The sequence below is a fragment of the Lathamus discolor genome, chromosome 5 (assembly GCF_037157495.1).
Source record: "Lathamus discolor isolate bLatDis1 chromosome 5, bLatDis1.hap1, whole genome shotgun sequence".
Lineage (NCBI taxonomy): Eukaryota > Metazoa > Chordata > Aves > Psittaciformes > Psittacidae > Lathamus > Lathamus discolor.
In genome coordinates, this window is record NC_088888.1 from 13,652,362 (window position 1) to 13,669,810 (window position 17,449).

At 42.0% G+C, this 17,449-nt stretch overlaps 1 protein-coding gene across 9 annotated transcripts in view; it reads right to left on the minus strand.

The window, feature by feature from the left end:
• Positions 1 to 16,266, minus strand: part of MARK1 (microtubule affinity regulating kinase 1) — a 59,612-nt gene extending 43,346 nt beyond the window's left edge. For all 9 annotated transcript variants that reach the window (XM_065679840.1, XM_065679838.1, XM_065679837.1 and 6 more), the window contains exon 1: positions 16,004 to 16,266. In XM_065679840.1, the coding sequence (XP_065535912.1) occupies positions 16,004 to 16,054 (51 nt within the window). In that variant the 5' untranslated portion in view covers positions 16,055 to 16,266. The remainder of the gene's footprint in view (positions 1 to 16,003) is intronic.
• Positions 16,267 to 17,449: the final 1,183 nt, after the last annotated feature.

Below are 17,449 nucleotides of genomic sequence, written 5' to 3' on the forward strand. Positions count from 1 at the left end.
ATCTATGATAGAAAACAGAGCCCATGACCAGTGCAGTGCCACACACAGCTGAGTTTCAAAAGTTCATACACAAGGTTCTTCAGAATACTTGTAATCTTCATATGGTGACACCAACTTGTCATAAATCCTGCTCATGGTATAGTAAGCTTGCTCCCAGTTTCTTTTCTTTTTTAACATGGCAGTGACATCATATGGAAGGGTGGAGTTCATTGTTACATGGAGTCACAGACTCTTTTTATTTAAAGGATTAAAACATAATAATTGCACTGGTCCTCCCCTGAGAAGTCAGCCAAAACACTTCAGAACAACAAATACCTTCACAGCATTAAATCAGGTCTTGTAACCTGCACTCTGTCAACATGCTTCCTCCTCTCCCCAGGCCTGAAGCCCTGGGCCCAGCCAGGCGTGCAGGTGCAGCAGAACAGGACCTTCCTGCTTTTGTTCCGCTTCACTGAGAACTGGCACAGTTATTCCAACCTGGCACTTTCCTTCCTGACTCATCCCAAACACACAAACATTTTCCAGGGCTAATTCAGGACAGTCGGCCCATATCATCTCCATTAATTGCTATGGCAAAACTGAGCCCTCCCCGGCGCCCCAGTGAGAATTAAAGACAAGCCAGCTAAAAGCTACTGCTGTAAACCACAGGTAGAACCCAGGGAAGTGGGGGCAAGAGAGTTTTTTCCTGAAATCCTCTTATGTTTCCTCATTTTTATTTGTAATTTGGTGTAGTACTAGAAGCTACAGTGAGCCCCATCAAGCAAAAGAGTACATATTTCCTATCTTGTCAAAGGAAAACAGTTAATGTCTCTCACCTATGAAATCTAACACAACTCATGTTTCTGAAAAAAAGCACTTATGGGAAGGGGAAGGAAGGAGAAAGGCAATTCCTGCTGCAGTGTCCTGGACACATTTAAACAGAGAAAGACCCTTCATGCAGACAGAGTTCTTTCTACATTTCTTGCACTTTCCTCAGGATGTGATCAGTTTAACCCTGCACCCAGAGATGCAGGCAGCTATGGGGCACTGTTGCTGAATGTCACGGCACTCACAGTTTGATCAAAACCCCTCAGTAAAACAAAAAGACAATGAAATGCTGATGTTGATTGTTAACAGAACCAACCAAACAAGAACAGGAACACACCCAGAAAGCGAAACTTCTGGCAAAGGAAACTGGCAGGAGTTTTTATTGAACTTATAACTGATGCAGCCAGTTCATTTTTCAACTGGCCTGATGAAAGGAGAAGAGAGACACAAAACAACTTATGGTTCAGGATCACATCAAGCACATGGAGCTTCCCAAACACTTGCAGTAGTACAAGAAGTGGAAACTGGTTTAATATCAAACTTCAAAACTGAGGCAAAAGGGCTGTTTATGCAGCCTGGAGACTACAGTTTGGAAACCTGAGGCTTTCCTCCAGATGAGAACAGCAGCAAGAGGCAAGGTTTATTTCAGAAGAGTGACTACATTAGAGACCTAATTGTCTCTGACACTCAGGATCAAACGACCCATCTTCTGGGCCAGATGAGGGGTTTTCTTCCACAGAAGGAAAGCATACAGCAGCTAATTGGGACCAGGCTCTGAACCCCAATTCATTCTTTCTCTCCAAGTTTATGAAACCTGAATTTCTTCCTTGCCCACAGCATACCTAAAACAACTCTGGAAGTGTCCACATGTGGCATAATGGCTGCTAAAGCTGATCCAACACTGTTTACATGCCTGCACCCAGTCACAACCACATTATCACTGGGGCAGCAGGACAGAGAGCCAACACAGGAAGCCACATCAGGCAAAACCCAGCAACTCTCCTGCCAGGGGAACCACCAGCTCCTCAAGTACATGTACCCCCAGCATCCCAAGCATCAGTGCAGGTGCAAAGAAGGGGAACATCCATCACTGGGAAGAGGGGGCCATATCAGCTCCATGTTAACAGCAGTGGTGAAACTGCAGCTGGGAGATACTTATTCCCATTGCAAAACAAGATAAAAAAAAAAAAACAAAACAACAACAACAAACAAAACAAACAAATAAAAAAGAAAAAAACAGGCAAACAAAACCTCCAAAGCAAACCAACTAAAAAAAAAAAAAAAAGAAAAAAAATCCCACAAACAAATAAGCAGATCTGCTTATTTGTGTTGTTTCCCTGCACTTGGTGTGTGAGACGGAGAAGCATGTAACCTGAGCTTAAAGAAGTGACATGAATAGGCAAAGCACCCTTAACATTTATGCTACATAGAAAAGTTACTCTTTTAGCAGCACTTCAGAAGCCTTAGCATCCCCATTACTGGATTCATCCAATGGATCCAATGATGAATCTATCAAGACAGATCACCATCTTACTTGAAGACTATTTGACCTCAAGGTCTTATTAACTTTCTGAAGTAAAGCCTGCTTCTAAAAAGTGATGAGATGACCAATTAAAATATCCAACCTGATAGCAATACATACTAATTGAAGCACATGTGTCCCAGAAAAGAAATTATAGGGCACCACAGGACTCTGGGATGCTTGAGGATCACGTCAAGTCACATTTCAAATCAAGTTACCAGTATTACCTGTATTCAGCAGGATTTTCCAATATTCTTTTGACATGTATCTTGGGATCTTGGAAGTCTAATCTAAGGGGTATGGAGATTCATCTAATATTTCCCTTCCTACAATACAATGGGCAACCAGTCAATTTTGAGAATTAGAAGAAGGAAAAATTGCACAGACCTACAGCAGATTCACAGGGCCTATCTCCTGCCCTCCCACAGCAGCTGCAGTCCTCAGGGAGTGGCAGGGAATCCCTCCTAACCTGGACAGCACCTTCATGGCCTCTTGCACTAAAGCATAGTAGCCTACTTTCTTCAACTTTAAGGCTTCATAACATTTTCTGATAAATGTATCTGCAGCAAGGCCTTCTAATTTCATTAACAAATCTTGCCTTAGAAGTGCAGAGTGTTTACTGGAGCACATTTGCCAAGGAGATGCAGTTTTAACATTTAAGCCAGGATACCATCAGACGCAGCATTCTGCAGACATTACTTTTCATAAGCATTGATACAAAGGTTGACTTTGAGTAGTAACATGCATGTTGGCCACTTTCCTAAGAGGAGGAAGCACCTTTGACAGCGTAGGACACCTGTAGCAATGAGCCTGCACTCAAGCAGCATTCACTTAAAATGTTTTTCTTTATCCAGAACAGTCTGGCAGAGTCTGATCTCATGGTAGGAGCTGCAGGTAAGGTTATAAGGACATCACTAAACTTAGCTGGTGTTCTGAAAGTATCAACCGTGTTTTACACACAGAGGCAGATTATGATGATGTATCCAAGCCAGCTGGTGTAGTAGGACACTGTGAACGCAAATGAAAAACGCAAAGCAAAACGAAGAGTCTTTTGCCGAGTGCTCTCTGCCCTGTTTTCCATGTGTTAATTAACAGACCAAATAAAATGTCCTCAGTAGGGCTGTAATAACTATTTACCTTTATGCGGATAATGCTACACCACATTTCAACTTAGCAAATGTATTCCCCAGCCTTGCACAGATTTATGCTTAACTTTAAGCTGCGCAAACACTGCATGTCCCTTGGACCAGCTCATATCTTATGATCAAAGAGTATGCTCTATGCAGAGCTCAATCTCCTCGAGGACCCTTGTTTCTCAACTCATGCAACCACCTATTTTAACTTTTGGGCTTCAATTATTTATGATCATAAACTACCATAATCTAGCACTTTAAAAATATATGCAACTAGGAAGCCAAACTGAAGAAGGAGAAGAAAAAGCAAACAGCAGCAGTATTCCTCACAGACTTTGCATTAATACATCTAATAAAAAAAGAACGTATTTCTTTATATGCTTTAAAGTGGCAGAAAAAGTAATATGGTAGGTAATGAATACTGACAATCACACATATACTGGAGATACCTGTCAGTGTATTGAATTCAAACTGTAAACAGAACTCAGGTGTGATTATAGCTGAGATGTAAAAGCCAAGCACAAGAAAAAGAATGAACGTAAATTAAACAGCCCACGTTACATAAGTCAGCAACAGAAGGGAAAGAAAAAACATCACAGGATGCAAAGAAAATATTAAAAACAACAGAAGCTGGATTTACCCAGCCTATTAAAGTAAAAACGTAAGAAAATGTGGAAGAAGTAATACATATATATACATACATATATTTATGTGAAACTTAAGGATACAAGCCAAAGAATCTTTTTCTCTCGCGCCCTTGACAGTCAGTGGGTAAGGAATCCCAGATCCCCAGCTATGGCCTTTAGACTGCAAGCTGTCAAAGTCAGGCACTTCTAGACTTCTTTAACTAGATGGTGATCTACATCAAATAACCTGTAGCAGCAACAGTGCCCACTATTACCAGTGGCAACTCTTGGTTCCGTCGTGAACTAGACATCAATACAGCAACAAGCCTTACAGTCTGGAAATCCCCAACTGTGGTGGTTTACCTAATCAGTCGCTATCTCATATTAAAACAGGAATTAATTTCATTTAGCCTAAAGGGAGTGAGAGTGAGGAAATTACAGAAATCATGGGACACTGTCAGCAGGTGATAGGGACTATCAATCTCCCTACGAGCAACTGGGAATCCATCCAGAAAAACTTACAGAAAAGTCATCCTTATACAGATTTCAAATGGATATTATCGATTTATTCCAAGTCTTAGGGTCAGACAGCAATGTTATGTTCTCTCCACCATTAGCCTGTCTTTCCCCCACCCATTGCCCTAAGAAGCTCCTTGCCTCTTAAGAGATGAGGAAAGCCACAGCACTGTAGGGGAGATAATCACATATCCCCTTCTGCAACTGTTGTGATTCCTGAATTGTCACAGCCTCACTGGGAACTCCAGCTGTAATTTTCTTCCTTAATTTACCAAACTTACTAGAACCCTTCCAATCCCAGCATATAAAAGCTATTGCATCTTTTTTGTTTCTTGTTTCACCAAGCAGCTAACAAAATCTATTAATTTTCTAATACTTTTACTTCCCTGCTAGTCCAAGAAGGCTTGACACCACTGCCTTTGAAAGCAATTCTATTTAAACAAAATATTACACACCACTAAGAAATGGATTTAATGTGTAAATAAATATTAATTTAATGTGAAAAAGCTTGCGCACAATACCAAAATATAAAGTTTTACAAAAGGTCACACAACCCCCCCCCAACCAACCAACCACCCAACAATGACAGAAATTGTAATAATAATAATCAAGGTTTTCTCTTGTAGCATTTAGAAAACATCCAATTTTATTTTGATATGAGCATTATCCTTCTGCAATCATAGGATAAGCAAGAATAGCTTTCTTAAAATAAAGAAAGACCTCTAAATGCAGTTTATCAGTCTGCTTTGCTTTACAGAGCTTGAGGATTAGATTTCCCTTTGCCTGTTTAGGAACACTACTGCAGGCATACATCCTCTAGTAATTATGTCTTCCACTGACTAATTCCAGCATCTGTATTACATCAACCCTTATCACTCATACCAGCTTCATGTAGGTAAGATTTCTCTGGACTATGCAGTAGATGGAGCAAGAGTTTCATTGTGAACTGCTTTCATAAATTTTCTTTGTTCATGTGCATCTTACATCCATCACTGCAAGAAAGAACTTTAAAAAGCAGCTACCTTTGTTAAATTAATATCAAATTAAGAAAAGCAAATCTGAAAAGCTCTTATACACAGGTATGCCTGGTAAAGACTACTCAGAGGCAGTAGTATTAACATTTCCTGTATACACCTCATTGTATTGAAAGATTACAATTGTTATTCTTCATAGAGTCTAATCTTAAGGAGAAAATACTACTTTAGTCCTTCACCAAGTAATGACATTCTCTGCTACACAGTTCTTGCTGTAATAATTGCAAGGGGGAAGAATTCTGATTACTGCTGGAAAAATTACCAAATAAAAACCCCAAATGCTTTAAACAATTCTATTACCTTCAATCAATAATATTATCTGGAAGAGAGATACAAGTAAATACATTACATGTGTAATGCATTTATAGAAAACAACCATATCCTCTGTAAGAGCTCAACATAGCATTTAACAAGCTAAGGTAAGAAGGCAGAAATCAGACCTTTCTTAATGCATGAGATTCTCTGAATTTTTGAGCTGTGCCTCTGCTTATTTTAAGTAATGACAGAAACATCTAAGAATTAGAAAGGTACTTATATACAACTGAAGCCAAACATGCACTCTTGAAAAGGAATTCCAGATATTTACTCTTTAAGCACAAGTAATTTACACTGCTGCTACACATACTGCAGTATGCCCTACACTTTGCTTCCCTAACTCAGCAATTCTCACACATTACATTTCTCATGTATCTGAGTTTATGAAGAAATTATCTCTGTACAAATATTATAAAATTGCATGTTCTTTCTAAGTAATCATTATAAAGCTTTGCTTACTCTCTGTTGTTATCTGAGAGAAGAAAGCACAGTAACTTTACTGGGGGGGAGGGAAGGCAATGCAGAGTGAGGAAAATGTAATCTGACTGGTGAGTATTTAAAGTTGTAGTAATCCTTTTTGCTAGTAATTTCAATAAGAGCCCCAGAACCAGAAACAACTCCCACCAACCCACCCATAGTGAAGCATTTCTTCAGTCCGAGTTCACATTATTCCCATACTAAAATGCTCCTTGGGATTCATACAGAAGAATATGACTTGAAGGATAAGCAGGAGCAACAGCTATGTAGTTTTAGTAAAGCTTTGTATTGGTTTTGCTTACGTCATTAAATGAGCAAAACTGGAAAAGATCCCAGAAAGAGTGAGAAGTGTAAGTAAGTTGGCAACAAGTTCCCCAGATCAAGCACAAAAGCACATTAGCAAGCAAAATGTGAGAGAAAACAAGGTGATGGGGGCAAGGGTGTGATAAGATAGGAAATTAGGCGTATTAAATGGCCAGCAACTTACTGAACATTGTTAAATGGAACCTCAAAGAGACAGATATTGGGAAGTATGTAAGGAATAAGCTGCTGTGAGGGCAGGTTACAGACTATCACCAGGTTTAAAATGAAATTAGTCAAATATTCAAGGGCTAAATAAAGATCATCACAGACCATTTTTTCTTAAGATTAAAAATAAATGACCACTTCCCCTCTGAAAAAGGGGAGTGCTTGGAGACAAGTAGAAGATGTTTTACTTTATTTTTCTTCTACTTTCTTCTTAAGTATTGGGTTGAGATGGAAAAGATAAAAACCCACAGTGGGGACAGGAGAAAGTCAGGAGAAAAGCTTCCAAGAGAGCTGAAAATAGCACTCTATCATAGTAATTAAGGCTGGGTCTCCACTTACAAGAAGCTGCGTGTTTTACTGCACCATGAGTAAGGCATGGGTCCTCCTCCAGAAGTACAGCAGAGCAGAGGCACTACAGGTTTTACCACAAGGTTAGCCTTGGGCAGAAGCCTTTACAACAAGCTCTGCTAGAGCCTAATCTATCCAAATCTAATCTATTTTCTCCAACCACACCTGGCTAATGAAAGATATCACTTCTGTCTAACAACCTTGCCTAATTTTGTCTATCCTTAAGATTTTAAAAGTTATCATGTGCTACTATTACTTTATAATACAAAACCAATTAGACTTTGTCACCAGTAATATTATCATTATCTGTTCTTGCAAAAGACTGCCATGGGCTATCCAGTAGCTCTGCATGTTCAGCTATGTGAACATCAACGTACTTACTACACAAGTGCTTTCATCAGAGGTGAAATAAACTTTTGTCTTATTATTCAAGCTATCCACATTGCAGTTATGTATGTTTAAAACACACTGTGCAACACAACAGGACAAAGGTTCTTATCAAATTCAAATATATAAGTTTGGGTATCATTCTCTGGTCTGATTAACATTCTCCTACTTCTGTGAATTCTACAGGCCACATGTTTAAACATAAAACAAGGTTATTACTCTACTAGGGTCACGGTGAACAAGGCAGACACTGATGTGAAGTCATGAATGTGTTTTATCCTCTCCTCAGCATAAATTAGCTATGTTTATCAATCCTTACCTGAGAAATCATTAGGACTATGAACACCTATCAGGGATTACACTCACCAGGTATTCAAAATGACTGAACAATTTAAAGAATGTTTTACTGCTCTTCTAGGATTGTTGGTTTTTTTTTGCAAGTGCTTCTTTAGATTTGGTATGCAGCTTGGAAATTACAAGAACGAAACTGGCTAAAGCTTACTGTAACTAAGAATCCTCTTTCTGATATTGCCAGTCTTTTGAAGACTGCAAGTGTGAAGAAAAATAATCTTTTTTTCTCCAAACCCCACATTATATTACTCTATTATGAATGTAGGTTTTGGTAACATGTCTTCCATTTTTATAAAATGTTGCAAACTTGAAATAGTTTGCAGACAAAGAGCCATGAGTCCTTGCTTCTGAGCACTTAAATCTCAGGAGTCTTTACAAAAGTCATCTTGATCTTAAGTCATGCTAATGCTAACTAAACAAGTGGAGTGCAGACCACCTCTCAAGGTGACACTCACAGCCTACACCTAAAGTGTCCCACAAACAGGAACAGCAAGATAAAAGAAGGAAAATTATTTTCATGCATCCATACACAACAAACACAGAATATGAGAACTTAGAAACAATGCAATGCATTCATTCCAGCAGAAGACAGTCTACCTTCCACAATGATTTAAGTGATGTAAAGTGACTGTCTATCAGCTGTGTTGATAAGACAGAGAATTTTCAAATAACATAATGATCTTCCATTCTATATAGACACACAGAGAACCTGCACTTTTGGGTTTTACATAAATACACTCTGCTGATCAATCACTGCAGCCTATGCCATAGTACTGCTCTATGAGCACGTCCAGTTCACTGCTTTAAAGGTTAATTGTAGCCCAGATGAATTTAACTGTGCAGATGCCCTACTACAACTGTGAACATACGTCTTTCTGCATAAGTTGGTGTTTTCCTTAAAAGCATACAGAAATCCCTAACATCTGAAAAAAATCCCAAACAAACCCAAACAACTGAACTTTTTTTACAGCTGCTATCTTAGCCCCAAAAGATGCAGGATTATAATAAGCTCAGAGAGTACTTTCCAATGCTTCTGTTTTACACTATTTTACTATGATAGCTATAGTGTGCTGGTCACTACTCAGAAAAAATATAAGATGAAACAAGCACCTGGAAAACTGCCTTAAGAACAAGGACCATCTTATCCTCTTGGATTTTTAATGTTAGATTCAATAGGACGCTCAGCAAAACTGTCTAAGCTGCATCATCATGTACAGCTATGAAGTCTTAAACTGTCCTTCAGATCTCAGCAACCCTTTGATTTTACTGTTTCACTACGTTATTCACAGAAAAACAAAAACAAAAAAGGAGAAACAGTCTCTCTTAGCTGAAATTCAACTGGCCCAATTTAAAGCTCAGTTTAGCAGTAAGAAGAAAGAACATACACTCTTATGAATTAATTCTGAATGTGAGAAAAGTAGAAATATGTTAACAAACAGGCTTGGTAGTCGATGCGGAGAAACAACTAATTATTAAAACAGATTCAGTTGCATTATAATTCATTATACTGAATGATGTGAATGTTTCAATGAAGTTTTCCTGTTTTCTTAGCTGTTTTCAGAAACATTTGACTGCGGAGAACATTTAATCTTAATTTATCACTACCTAGAGGTGAGTAAACATTTGAGAATGAAGACCTAGAAAAAATGGTGAAGTCATAAAAAAAATGTTGTTTGGTGATTCTGAAATTCCAGAAAGACTAAAAAAACAACTAACAACAACAAAAAAGCACCCACACAAAAAGCAAGCATTGTGTTTCCAACAAGAAAAAAAAAAAATCTAACAGATCATGTCATGACCAGAACACAAACAAGCTAAATTTGAAACATGTCATGCAAGTAACTTACTACTTGTAAGTTAAGCAACTTACAAGTAGCATATTCATTCTGGAGGGCAGCACAGAGCATGAAGGTATATTTAAAAAGACAGGTTGAAGCTACTAAAAGATAGTATCTAAACTGAAATGCTAAAGTGCTTTCTTTCTAATAGCACAATGTTTGGAAAGCTCAAGCTCACAAGTTGTTAGTAGGCCAATTAATAAGAAATTTGTCTTAGGGCTTTAGGTGCACCAGTGTTTTCTAGCTCCACATTAATAGTAAAATCATCTCTCCTTATACGATAGTTTGTCAATGAACCTGCTCTACTGGAAAAGTGTTTAACATGAATAAGATATTAAGGCTAGGTCTATACTACATTCTGAGAACAAGAAAAAAACCTCTGCAAGTGCAAATACAAATCACTGATGGAGAATGTAATTTTATAGAAATCACTGTACTTGCACTTAAAAGAAAAATGAAATCACTACTTTTTCTGTATTAAAACTACTGGTATCAATTAGAAGTTAGCAGGAGGTCTGTCTGCTGAACAACAGCAATTGCGATGATAAAAACTTACCACAATTACAGTAGAAACACTAATTTACAAATATAATCAGGTGCCATGGAGGAAAAAAATCCTGCCTTTAGTGAGGATTAGAAAATTTCAAGTGCAGAGTTTGAAAATAAAGCTATACTATTATAAACAGCAAGTCCTCGTGACCCTGTAACAGTAGAGAGCCCACTGAGAACAAGGCTTCATGGAACATAATCTCTTTGTTCTAGTTCAGCGTTTAACTCCACTGACCATGTAAGTGCAGTTTTCAGAATGCCAACCACAAACAATCCAACTTGATGTTCACCTGTGAACCTGAAAAACCCCATGAAGTATGAAACAAGCAGTACAATCAAACTGCATTAATTCATCCTGAACTTTAACACTATATATTCTTTTATGATGCGTAAAAAGAACATTGAACAGTGAAGCTACATTTTGCCCTCATTCGTTCCAAAATACTTCTCTTTATGAAAGGAAAATGAAACTAAACATCTAAATCACCTGCCCCACAACTCTCAGATTCACACAAAGGCTTCAAAATGGATACTGTAATTCATGACAAAAGGAACCTTGCTGTCTCTGCGCATAATGCTCTAGCTAAACGTGTTTTTCCCTACAACATAAGAGCTCGCCCAAGACTTGAATGGAGACAAACAAAATGACAAAAAAAAGTTTGCATAGAGAAAACACAAGCCTTCAAAATAAGATTAGGAGAACATACCCTGTTCTTACCACTCCAAAAACCCCTATGACCTCATGGTGTATTTATGACCAAAGAAAATAATCTTATAAAGAAAAAAACACAGGCATTCTCCACTTTGCTAAAGCCCATCTCCTGTGGATAAGAAAGATACAGCTGTACTCTTGAACCCATAAGGCTTGGAAACTAGGCCATTCTTCTGCTTAAGGCACTGAACGAAAGAATTCTTGTCAGATACTTTCTCCCACGCCCCCTCTGTCCAAATCAAAACCATGTGTTCTTAATGTGCAAAAGCAAATCCAGAAGGGAAAAAGAGGAAAACAAAAATGAAAAAGAAAGAAATTGGTATAATCATTATTATCCCAACCTGACCATTGTCTTAATCTCCTGCTCTATTTTGTTATTTTCCTCTTTGAAATGCAGCCTCCCTGTCAGAAAGCTTTGGATGGCATCAGACATCAGCCTTCCCTCACTAGCCTGAAAATGGGTGTACATATCAAAATTATTATTATTTGTATGATAATGAAGCAAATCACACAAGCATAGGTCTCTGTGTTATCCTTCCTTAAAAATCCCTCTGCCATGACATCTCTTCATCATTCTCATATGGCACTGGTTAAGTTAAAGCAAACCACAATTCCCACATTCCTCCTTGACTCTGGCCAGTGTTACCATCCGGCACTCCTGCCTTGTTTGTTCCTTCTTCTGCTGGAGACATGCAAGATCTCTGCAGCACAATTAGTCAAATTCTATGTGTCTGAAAAGTACAAAGCAAAATAATACCTTAAAGTTTAGCTACATTTGTGACACTGCCACACAAATAATTAATAATACCTTCACAAATAATAGTAATACCTTTCAAAAGATTAAGTTGCACTTACTGTAGAAGTATTCTGATGGTAGACTCGGAGAGCCTCACGTCAGAAAAAGCAAGACTACAGCATTATCATTTTTATTAATTTTATTAAAGCAAATAGTATACAGCTGACCACTGAATGAGTCTTTTCTTATACAAAGCTCCCAAGAAAACATTTAAGAGAATATATTACTGACATATTTTCTTCTGCCTTAATTCAGGAAAACCATCCCCCAGTTTAATGACGATACAAACCAACACAATATAAACGGCAAAAATATAAAAGCCCATCTTCCCTCAATGAGTATGAACTCAGTGAAAACAAAGAAGCTACTCTAGCACAAACCTTCTGATGCCTGTCCCTCTCCTCCTCCAGCTTAGGCAGGGATGGAAAGCTCTGTTCACCCAAACTAAACCAAAGCACTAACTAGCAAGTGTTTGAATGCAATGAAACATTACCTACCACAACCTAAGTAAAATGTATCAAAAGAAAGCTGTTAATAGTTACTTGTGCAAAATCAAAACCCAGGAAAACTAGTATTTTGAATACTACTCTTATCCCTGTCTTGAAAAAATAAAATCTGGTAACAGGCATGAAAATAATCTTTGTCATATTGCTTCCACCCATTAATTTCCCCAAGTTCCCCAATAAACCATTCAATAGGAGTGTTTGACACTCATACTCAATTTTGTTTCTTTAAGCATAGCTTTCATGAAAGAGAAATAACATTCCTGAATGAAAATATTGACAGACATCTGCTTAAGAAGTTAAATATAGCACCGAGAGATGTAAATAATAGCAAAAAGGAAAAGACACAAAGAGGGTGTGAATTGCTGTAACCAGACCTGTCTGTTCCACACACATTGTTTCACTGCTTCCCTCCACCTGTTGCTTGTCCCTTGTTGATGGTCCCTGTACCTTAGACATCAGCTTTCTGATAAGACCTTATAAAGTAATCTGCTGCACGATCTTATCGCTTTCTAGACCATTTTCAGAGGGTGCTGTGGGAGAAAAGGCACAAAGAATTATGGAAATATGCCCAGTTTTCACCCATCCTTCCAGGAACTCCCATAACTCCTCGAGGAATGTATATTCTTCTGATAGGGGCTATAACCAATTATTATATCTTCTTTTTTCCAAATGAAAGAGCACACGCTTACATACTCACTGAGAAAAGCGTACATGGACATTTTATTTCTTTTCTACTTTAAAGAGCACCAAAAGCAGCTGCCAAGAGACAGGGGGTGGCACTAGTAGGGTATTTCCCTGTGATTTCATGCCTCACACCACGTGCCAGCCACAGCTGGACATACATGTAGGTTTGTACTCAGAACCATCAATCAGCTCTCTTCAGGATACAGAGATACAGACTGTCCCTTGAGAGACACACAATGGAGCTACATTGCTGAGATGGCCATGCATACAAGATGGAGATCTCCTGAAGATCACCATTAGCTGCAGAACTCGTGAGACGTTTGCTAATATTATGTACTCAGGAACTGGAAATATGCACTACAAAGATCAAGTCATTTACCAGGTCAAAACCACTCATACTTATGCTGCTCTTTAACTGCTCACTCTTTCCAGTAACTTCTCCCCTTAGCTGCAACTTCTTACCACCTCAGTCACTGACACTTACTAGCTAAACTTTGTGCATCAAGACCCATTGGCATAAACACTTCTCTAGACCATTAGTGCTTATTAGCAGGAGGAAGCACATGCAAAGTAAATTAAGAGTCTCAACTCAGCCTGACAGAATCCATTTTAAATCACAGAATGCTGCTGTTTGGGAAGTCAGCAACAGACCTCCTCCTCCTCCTCCATCCCACAAGTGCCACTTCAGCAAAAGGTCTTACGTAAGGGAGATCACGGGTAGCAAAGAGGAATTCCTGAGGCTCCCTAACGGGCAGAAGTGACAACCTCCCTGATATCACTGCTCCAAACCCCAGCTGATGCTATACTAACAACAGCATTTGAATTATTTTGTGCAGATTTGGGAACTTACTCCTGAACAGCTTTTTACTGTTTATGCCACTGGAGGATTATACTCCTTAGTGTTAGGTTACAGACTTATACCAAGATTTTCAGGAGCAAATGTGCAATTCTGAGTATGTTGATATGCTGTACAAACCTGGTTTGTTGGTTTAGGGGGCAAGGGGGAGGTTGATAATGCACTCTCTGAAATAATAACAGTAAAAAAATACTCCTTACTCATCTCTAGGTGTCAGAATATTCAAATGTAGCATATTATTTTCTAAATTAACTACTCACTTTAATTGCAGTTTTCATTCTATAGAAGTTGATGGCATTTGCGAATGATTTCCATTTGCCTTGTGTAAATGTACCTTGCAAATCTTATGCACTATATTACTGGATAGATGCATGAATATTTCTTCCTGTCATCTCTCTCTCATCTACATTCCCATATACATTGAAACGGAGACTCATGAGTCTCAAACCCAGAGTTTGTCTTTTAATTAAATCTAAACTTTCATTTTAATCTCAAGGACTTGCTTTCATTCTGACAGTAATACAGGACTCATCAGTCCATGAAGTGTAAGGGCAGACCAAATGCATTTACTTGCTTTAACTAGTAACCAGGCTGATATTGCTATGTCAATTCAGCTTCCACTGAGCAACTGATACTAAAAAGCTCATAATAACAAGGCAGGAAGCTAGGGTTTCACTTCTTTAACTATATTACCTTATTTCTGTTACCTTTGTCTTCCAACCCCTCTTCTCACTTTTCACTTCATATAATTCAATAACCCCTTCAGCAGACACTGCTGCTTTGGCTTGTACAGTAACAAATATTATTAGCTCCTACTGTGGGCCACGACTTCTACACACTGATGCAATACAAACAAGCATCTTCTTCAACCAATTTCAACCCATCGGGCCACCTTCCTTCATTTCTTACTGATCACTTTCTACCCAAGTCAAAGTTGGGTGTGACTGCATGCATCAAATTTTGTATGCCTCTTGCACCTTCTCGAATGTAACTAACTGTATCTAGCCCACATTCCAAACATACCTCTTTAATATTGGTCCCCTCTGCTAAGACAGAAGTTTCAGACCTTCCATACTACTGTCCATTTAAATAATCACCATCAATGGACAGGACCAAACATGGTCCAGGATTTTAAGATTTCCCAGGTACACTGCCTATCATAACCAAGGCTGATTATTTTCTGCTGGAAGACCACCACGACACTATGCTTCTGCTCCATCAAGTCCGGGCGGAGCAGAGGAAGAGAGCAAATATGTTTAAACAGCGCACAAAGGAAGATACAAACAATCAACTCGGGAGGTACCAAGGACACGACAACAGCCTCTCTCAACTGCAACACAAAGCAAAACAGAGGAAGGAATACAGCAACAGCTATGCTGGGGACCACTTTCGAGGTGCAAATCAAACAAAGGACAAGTACCGTTGAATCTCAGAAGGCGAGACAGGACCGAGCGCCAGGCAGTTAGGAAGCGCACCAGCGGGCGCCCCGGCCCCGGTGCAGGGGTACACGGAGTGGGGGACGAGTGAAGGCAGCGCAGCCCGGCATGCAGCCCGCGGGGCCACAGGCCTCTCCCCGGCGACGCACCGAAGCAAATCGCCTGTGTGCGCTTACAGCCGCAAAGTACATATAAGGGCAGCCCGGCCCAGCGCAACAACGCCTGGAAGAGGTTGTCCGGTCTCGGTGTGGAACGGCGACCTCCCGCCGACCCTGCCGGAGGCCCGGGGCCGCAGTCGGGCTGGGGCGACGTGGATCCCAGCGCGCCGGACCCGCCCCGGCAGCGCCGCATGGAGGAGCCTAAGGCGCGGGCAGGCGGCGGAGCCGGCCCGGCGCTGGGGAGTGCCCGGCCCGCCAGGCGAGGGGACGGCTGCGGCCCTCCCACCCCCCGGGCACCCGGCCTGGGCGGCAGGACAGGACAAGCAAGGCCGGGCCGCCGCCAGGTGCCGGGGAGAGGCGGCTACGGAGGGGGCGTCGGGCGGGGGAAGGGGCGCGGAGGCGTAAGGCCCGGCACGGCACTCACGTTCTCCGTGTCCCGCTCGTTGACGGTGGGCAGCGGCGTCCGAGTGGACATCTTGTGGGCCGTGGAGCCGCACCCGGCGCGCTGAGAGGAAGGCCGCCCGCTCTCCTTAGGCCGCGGCGGAGGCCGCCGGCTGCTCCCGCCGGCAGCCGGGCGCACACGGCGGGACGCGGGCCTCCTGCCGCGCTGCCGGCCCCGCTAGGCTCCCGGCGCCATGGTCTCACCCGCCCGGCCGACCCTCTGCGCTCGCTCCCGCCCGCCCGCCCGCCCGCCTCGCCGCCGCCGGGCTTCGCGCAGCTCGACCACCGACTCCTCCTCCTCCTGCCCGCTCAGGTGAGCGGCCGGCAGCGCACGGCGGCCACGGCACCACCTCGCAGCATCCGGCGGAGACACCGACTCCTCCTCCCGCCGCCGCTACCCCACGCTCCCTGCCCCGTCTCTCCCCTCCCCTTGTCCTCCCTGCCCCCGCCCCGCCGCGCTGGGCCCGGCCCCGCCGGCCAGGCTCCACCGCCCCGCGCCGCAGGAAGCGCCGGGTCGTGCGGGCGGGAGCGGCAAACGCGGGCGGGCGGGTGGCATCTGCCGGCGCCGCCGTTCCCCCCGCCGTGGCAGCCGTGGCGGGTGGTGCTGCGCCGGGCACAGGCGGGGTCGGGGCTCGCCGGGAGGGCGCGCCAGGCGCTGGCCCGAGAGGGATCGGGCAGAAGCGGGTGTGCTGCTTCGGGAGGGAGAAAGAGGGGACGGGGCGATACGGTTCCCGGGGAGAAGGTCAGCGGAGCCCCCAGCGTGAGGGGGGCTGGACCGGGCCCACGGGGGTGCTGGTGTCCGGTGCAGCTTGGCGAGGGGCTCGCCACGGAGACTCTCCCCTTACCAGGGGTCGGCCTTAGGAAGGGCGGTGGGGCGGCTGTACCCGCCTTCGGCACAGCTCCGAGTTCACAAGTCACGGACTTTCTGGAGGCTCTTAAACCCCTGTGTCAGCGTCTGTGTAAATCATTGGTGTGCCTGAGCCAGCCTGCTTTACCCGCTTTGAAGCTGAAACGGGATCAGCAGAACTGCGATGCATCTACCCACTTAGGTCCAACCCGCACACAGTACTCAAATGCTTAACCAATGACCTCATGTACTTAAAATTAGAACCATACAGGCATTTTTTGTCTTTGAGATGTTACTGGTGTTTACATGACATTAACCCTCCTCCAAATTCTAGAAGTAATAATGAAAAAACAACCTCCCTTGCACCAAACCACAACAAAAACAATGTGCCTCAATTTCCATTGCAGTGTATTGGTGGGGTTTTGTAGCTGAGGCTATAAACACCATAAATGCTGTGAATACAGTCATTGTTCTGAAAGACCTTCCTCGTGGAAAGTACTATGATGGATTGCATGTGCTTGTGAAAGGGCAGAGACTGTTATTCATTACCTATATTTATAGGTAATATGTATGTGTGAACCT